Source organism: Octodon degus, unplaced genomic scaffold, assembly GCF_000260255.1.
Source record: "Octodon degus isolate 3935 unplaced genomic scaffold, OctDeg1.0 scaffold00020, whole genome shotgun sequence".
Lineage (NCBI taxonomy): Eukaryota > Metazoa > Chordata > Mammalia > Rodentia > Octodontidae > Octodon > Octodon degus.
This window is the reverse complement of record NW_004524596.1, coordinates 1,593,042-1,600,237: the sequence shown is the minus strand read 5'-3', so window position 1 is coordinate 1,600,237 and position 7,196 is coordinate 1,593,042. Positions and strand designations below refer to the sequence as shown.

The 7,196-nt window shown below is 44.9% G+C and overlaps 1 protein-coding gene across 4 annotated transcripts in view; it reads right to left on the bottom strand.

Moving 5' to 3' along the window:
* The window catches only part of Ltbp1 (latent transforming growth factor beta binding protein 1), a 239,592-nt gene that overhangs the window by 82,070 nt on the left and 150,326 nt on the right, over nt 1-7,196 (bottom strand). For all 4 annotated transcript variants that reach the window (XM_004627602.2, XM_023711174.1, XM_023711172.1 and 1 more), the window contains exons 17-18: nt 6,875-6,997; nt 4,916-5,038 (exon numbers count right to left, since the gene is read on the bottom strand). In XM_004627602.2, the coding sequence (XP_004627659.1) occupies nt 4,916-5,038; nt 6,875-6,997 (246 nt within the window). The remainder of the gene's footprint in view (nt 1-4,915; nt 5,039-6,874; nt 6,998-7,196) is intronic.

Below are 7,196 nucleotides of genomic sequence, written 5' to 3'. Positions count from 1 at the left end.
AACAAGTGGTATGATGCGTGGTCACACAGGTTTAAAATGCTCTGAACATGGATTCTAAAACAACAGAGAAAGAATTAGCTGATATGATAGTGAGTTCTTCTTTACTGTGCATTTCCGGTTTCACTAAAGTATAATTTACCTAGAATACACACAGCTAAGGGTCCAGTTCAATGAATTTGAACAGCGGTCTGCACAGCCTCCTGACCAACACTCACAGTGAAGGTACAGACACGTCCGTCCCCCTAGCAAGGGCCTGGGAGCCCCCCCTTGTGTTTGGCCTCTTGCTTTCCTCCAGCCTGCTCGATAGACATGGATGATCAAAAGCTCTCCCTTTTTTATAGCTGAGGAGTATCGCATTGTGTGACCACACCCCTAATGGTTTATACGTCACCTTTTGATGAGCATTTGGCTTGTTTTCATGTTGGCTACCAAGCGTAACAATTTTATAAGCATTACACGTACATCTTCGTGGGAACATATGCTTTCGCTTGAACGTATGTATGACAATAGAACGGCTGGGTCCTCCAGTAGGTTTGTGTCCAGTTAAAAATGTATTAGTGTATGTTTCTAACAGGCAATCTTCATCATAGGGTACTGGTCCTTACTCTTACTGCATCCTGATCCACGTCACTTCCTGCCCTCTCCCCTCAGCCCTCACCCAGATCCTCTTCCTGGCTCCATTAAGTCCACCTTCCTGTTTCTTATCCTCTCTCTTTTATTTTGTTCTTTAAATTCTCACGTCAGAGAAACCATCTAATATTTACATTTAACTTTCTATGTCTGATTTATTTCATTTAGTATTATGGACGCAAAATGAATTCATTTTCCCACAAATGACTCAAATTTATCCTTTATGGCTGAAATATAGGGAGGGTCAGGGGTTACAGGCAAAAAAAGCCTCTGTAGTTAGACTCTAACAAATAGAAAGACAAAGGGAGAAAGACAGAGATACATAGAAAGACAGCGACAGAGAGAAAGAAACAGAAATGGAGGGAGGGAGGGAAGAAGTTAGGGAGAGAAGGATGGAAGAAGGAAGGAGGGAAAGAGAGATCACAGGCACACACAGGTAGAACCAGACCTGGAAAGGTGCCAGGCAACACAACTAACATAAGAATTTAGAGGCAGAACTGACAGGCAACACAGGGATGCAGCCAGGAACGTGAAAGACCAGAGTAACCAACCCAGCTTAGCCACTCTGAAAAAAAATGCAAAGGAGATAGGGAACAGCTACTTAAGGACACTTACTTAAAAACATAAAGCACACATGTGCCCTTACTTCATCATTAACTTATCTTTCTATAGGGTTCCCCTCCCACACATACACACTTATCACAAAGGGACAGGAACCCAAATGGCCAGAGAGAATGTAGACGGAAGCACCCAGGTTATGAACAAAGACAGCCAGAGAGCACATCAGAGGGCAATAGCTCCTAGGTGCCCACGTGGGGGATGAGAAAAATCATTAGTACTAGGAAAAAAAAAAATCCATGGACATTCATTTCTAATGCCTCCTAACTTCCCAGGGCAGGAGTCTATTTCCCTTTCTTTCTTTACCAAAGAAACTGTCTGTTTTCATTTCAAACTCTGCCTCTTTAATTCATTACTGCAGCTGAGAGTCTAGGACGCCAGCAGGACCACAGTAACTGGGTGTTCCAGCAGGTAGCGGCATGGTGTGGTGTGACGCACACCTTCTCCAGGAGTAGCAAACATTCATACGTGCATACAGGCTGCTTCCCAGATGCATCCATTATGAGACACCATGTGCATTAGGCCCTGTAAGTGATGTCTTTAACTCTTTCAAGAAGACATCTAAAAGAGATCTAGCTGGGTCACATGGAATTTGGGGATGTGGCTCAATGGTAGATCACTTGCCTAATATGTTCAATTTTTGAAAAAAAAAAAAAAGTTTTCTAAAGTGGATGTAAAACTCTGCATTCCCACTGGCAGGGTAAGAGAGCTCCAGATTCAGTTCTACTTCTAAGGGCGCCCTTCAGTGGGCACACAGAAGGCGATGAGCTTTCGATTGACCCTTCTTTCTCTGCCCCTTAGGAAATAAGACAGCAGAGTGAGAAGAGGCACAGTGATCACTGGCACATAAACACCTCAAATCAAGAGAGAGGACCAAGGGGAATCGTGAGAACATACATTTCGGCAACCAGCAAAATGCTGCCTGACACAGAGGTTTGCCTTAGTTGGATGGAAGCATTTCAGTTCTGCCATACTATTTCATTATTATTTATTTGGTACCAGGGATAGAACTCAGATCTCAGTACCTTGTGCTTACCAGGCAGGCGCTTATGCCACTGAACTATCTCCCCGGCCCAATATTTTTTTTTTTTTGTACTGGGAATCGAACTCAGGGTCTCCTACTTGTCAGGCAGATGCTGTGCTGCTGAGCTACATCTCCAGCCCTAGTCATACTATTTTTAATATGACATGTAACCATTTCCCAAAGTCTAAGGGAAATGGTGAATGTGAGGAGAAAATAGCATTATTTTAATTGTTATAAGTTTTTTAAATAAGCTTAAAAATTGTATCATTAGAGTCAGGTCTAATCTATAAATTGTAATACCATTTGCCCAGCAAAAAAAAAGGCTATATTGAACATCAAGAGAACTGAACATGGCATGGTGTGAAAACACAGATTAGCATCGGGAATTTAGGAATAATTGTTGTTTTTTGTTTTTCTTGTCTTTTTGAGACAGGTTCTCCCTAAGCAGTTTAGGCTGGCCTTGAGCTCACGTTGTAGCCCAGAATGGCATCAAATTCACAACGATCTCACCCGCCTCAGATTCCTAAGTACTGGGATTACAGATGGGCGCCACCATGCCTGGTCTTAGCAATAGTTTTAGGAAGACAACAATAAATCCTGGTCATCCCTCTACTAAGACAAAGCTTGGCAAGCTCACCAGGGACCTCCGCCTGGCTACTCTGCAAGGTCAAGTTCTGGACCTCCTCTGAACTAGTAGTAATGTCTAATAGAGTTCATCACTCTCTTCCCTCCCTGAAACTCCCTTCTCTTAAGATTCTGATGTTCCTCCTCCTTTGCTTGTTACTTCCTTCTCAGTTCCTTTCATAGACTGTGACCCATTTCATCCTTTCTAAGTGTCAGAACACCAGGACCTCTTTCTTGTTCTAAGGTTCTTACTTCTTTGGTAATCCTGAAGCCTCAGGCCTTTAAACACCCCCTGCCGTGTATATGTGCTGAGAACTCCTAGCTAGGACTGGCGCTTCCACAGCCAGTGCACAGGCTCTACTGCTTTGAGCAGTACTTTCATTTGAATATTCATTTTAGGCCCAGAAAACTCATCCTGTCCATGTGAAGCTCCCAGTCTCTCCTAAAGCTTGCTCCTTGGGGATCTGTAACCGCTATTCTTTTGGAAAGTAATATTTGTCTCATAAATAACCAAGAGTTATTGAATCAGGAAGTCTGGATCTGCCTTCTTTCTGAAGTCTCTCTCTCAGCACTCCCTGTATATTCCCACTTAATTAAATAACACTTACTGCCATCTAACTACTTTTTTTTAAAAAAAATCATGTTTACTGTTACATAGAATGTCAGCTCTAGGAAAGCAGGAATTTCTTTCCATTTGGTTTATGCCCTGTTCCTAGAAGAAAACTGGTACATTTGGCAACAAACATGCTAATGAGTGTGTGAGATTCTGATTTGGAAAGAAATACTATGACTTTCCCTCATTGTTTTGATCACCCAAAGTGAAGGCCTCTTGTAGCAGTGTGGAGTCTCCAAGGTTACCTCCAGGAGTAACCATGCTGAGGGAAAGGACTGAGGAGGAACTAAAGACCCACCTAGAAGGGCCACAACCATGGGCAGGCTGGGGGAGCTGAGAGGTCCAGACTCGCAGGCACTAGGACAACCCAGGCCAGCTGTCTTGTGAAAGTGGGCTTGCTGGAGCACTAACACTCAGTGGGGAGCAGGACACCGGGATTCTGACTGAGAGGAGCTCAGCAGGATGGCAGGCTAAGGCCATCAGAAGACAAAGTCCTGGTCCTGGCCAGCACTGTTACAAGCAAGTTACACATATAAATAGAAAAGCCAACAAGAAAGATGTCACTTCCTCCCTCACCCATGAGAGCATCTGAGCAGCACAGCAGAACACCCCTGGAGAAGGCAGAAACAGGACCAGGTGGGAATGAGGTGGCCACAAAGCCGCACTTCAGAAAGCCATTTACTGGCCTTCCAAATGGAGCTCAGATGCTCACTGAAAACCTCAGCCCCTGCCTGGTGAGGCACACCCCACCACACCCCACCATACCCCACCACACCTCACCCCACCACACCCAGAATTCCAGTTTCATGGCTCCTAGGCAGAGAGGGAACAGGCAAGTGGGACCAAATGGTTACTAGGTTGATGTAGTATCACTCAGCCAGAAATAGCAGAAAGGAGAAGAGACTCCCTCTCCACACCAGTAGTCTCATCCATACCCAGACCAATGAAGACATGTCCTGGGCACAGCAGGAGTAAACTTGGTAAATGACACCACCCTGTTGCACATACAGGGAGTCTATCTTGCAGAAACATTTTATACAAAAAAACTCAGCTCTTAAAAATCTTCCAGACATCTGGCAAATGAAGTTGCTCTCACTTACATGGAACATATGGAGGTCAGTCCTGAATGAATGGGAGCCACAGCTCACTCTAAGCACCCAGGAAAAACCTGTAGCCAGGAAAGGTAAACTGATTCTTTACTCCTTTAGCCGGCACAATTCTAAGGGTCAACTCTAATCAGGTTAAAGAAAAATCTGGACTCTGCTCCCTTCATTGCATTATTTTTGTGACCTAACACCCTCAACTGAGAAGTCAAAGGCTGAGCTCAGTGACAGAGGTGGTGATGACATGCAGAGTGGCCTCAGACTCTGGCATTTTATGATTCCGGGATCAGGACCCATTCTCACCTTCACAGTGGTCTCCGAGTGCAGACGCCCGATAGCCATGGTCACACACGCACTGGAAGGAGCCCTCTGTGTTCCTGCACTGGCCGTGAGCACAGAGGTGGTGGTGCTGGCACTCGTCAATATCTGCGAGCAAGAGAGTACAGGACAGAGTCGAAGTGGTGCTCCAAACACCTGCCCACTCGTTCACACAAGGCAGGCCTGAACCCTCTCTAGGTTATACACCAGCGCTTTCCCCGTGTGACTTCAACTGATCAGTAGGGAAAGTCCAGATGCCCTTTAACATTTCACCAATGAGCCCTGTGTTCAAGGAGTAAGCAGTAATCTCACCATTCACCCATGGGTGGCAGATAGTTTACTGTAATTCACGAACCTCATTCAAGCTTCTTCGGTCTTACATGGATTTCACTGTACAAAAATATATAGGCTTGTAATAGTCTACAGCAAGTACCAGCAAACTACAGCCCTCAAGAGCTAATCTAGCTCACTGCCTATTGTAAATAAATTTTACTGAAAAATGGCAGTACATATTCACTATCTGGCCCTCTACTGCAAAAGTGTACCAGTTTGCCAGTCCCTTATTAAAAGTGTTATCCATCTGTCCATCCATCCATCCATCTACATCTGTCTATCACAATAATGACCTGGTCAAATTTATTGTTCAATTTTTTGTATTTTTTTAGGGAAGGGTCTATAGGGCATTCAGGGTCTCACTACTAGATTGGACTCACAGTGATCCGCCTGTTTACAGCCTCCCAAGAGCTGGGATTATAGTCATGTACCACCACGCCCAGTCTCAATTGGTTGTCTCAGCACACCCCAGGGGCTGGGCTGACATGGCAGGTCTGGAGATCGAACTCCCAGCCCCTGCTCCTACTTGCAGGTGCTTTAATCCACTGAGCTATTTGGCCAGCCCAACCTGGCCAAATTGAAAAGCCCTTTCCTTTCTTTCATGCTATCTGATACCCCACACTGCCAACGAATCAGTTTTTACACCCACACACATCCTCAGCTTAGACATCAGCTGTTCTGTTTGTGTAATCCTAAATTCAGGTTCCTTCACACACCTGTATCACATGCACAGAACGGTGGCACAAAATATATCTCCTGCAGCCAGTAATTTTACCTCTACTGTTAGGTTGCAATCAATAGGCTTCTGAAGGGCAATGGCTACGGCAGCCACATTCCTTACTACTCCTCAGATAACTTGACCCTGCGCAGTGAGGAAGGACTCAGTCATCCTGCAGTTTGCTGGAGGATTCTGTAACACTAGCAAGCCTCGATCTACTTCTGTCAATTTCTGTAAGATTTACCACACACATCAGTTCCCACGCAGCCCCTGAGTCCTTGCTGCCCCCACTATGTCATAGTATCAATGTGATTGTCAGCCATCTGGCACCTACGATGGTTTTCCTCAATGGATAATCTCAGTAGGTGGCTCTGGCTATATCTAACTTATTACTGATAGCGGCACAACCCAGTCTTTTCCAAAGAAACAACTGTGACTATGAAAGCTTTAGTACAATGTGTGTGTCACATCTACTCATCTGGTACAGGGTCTCCCTATGCAGCTTAGACTAACAGTGATCCTCCAGTCTCAACCTCCCAGGCAGGCGCCTGGACTGTCAAGCTATCTCTCCAGCCCATAATTACCTTCTAGTTGCCGAAATCCCAGTATGTCAAACCTTTAAATGAATTTCAATGTTTAAATAGAAATTACTTTCTATAATAATGAAGTATAAAGACAATAATGATTTTCTAATATTAGTGCTTTGTCACTGGTCACCAATGCTGTATTTTTTAAAGCTCTTCCATCTTGTCTTATGGACTTGCCTGACATACGCAAGTCCCTGGCTTTCTGGAACAAGAAGATGTCTAGAATGAACTCACTTTATTTAATGTAGTTTTTCAAGCCGAGCCTCTTCAGCAGAAACCTCAGGCCCGCGCGGCCCGGGCCCTTACCTTCACACTGGTCTTTTGCTGCTGACAGCTGGTACCCCTGGCCACAGGTACACCGGAAGGAGCCCTCTGTGTTCTTGCACTGCCCATTCATACACAGATTCCCCTGCTGACATTCATCAATGTCTGTTAAAACAGATGACAATGATTTCAGGAGAGAGATGACCCAGGAGAATGCAGGCCTCTGTGCAATGCACGCTCGGGGTCCTCTCACTAGAACAGCAACACATCTTATGGGAGGTGTCATAAACTTGAGCATATGCCTGCCTACGACTACTCTTCCTCGTATTAACCGCAGAGGGAAAAGCTACTACAAATAGACAAT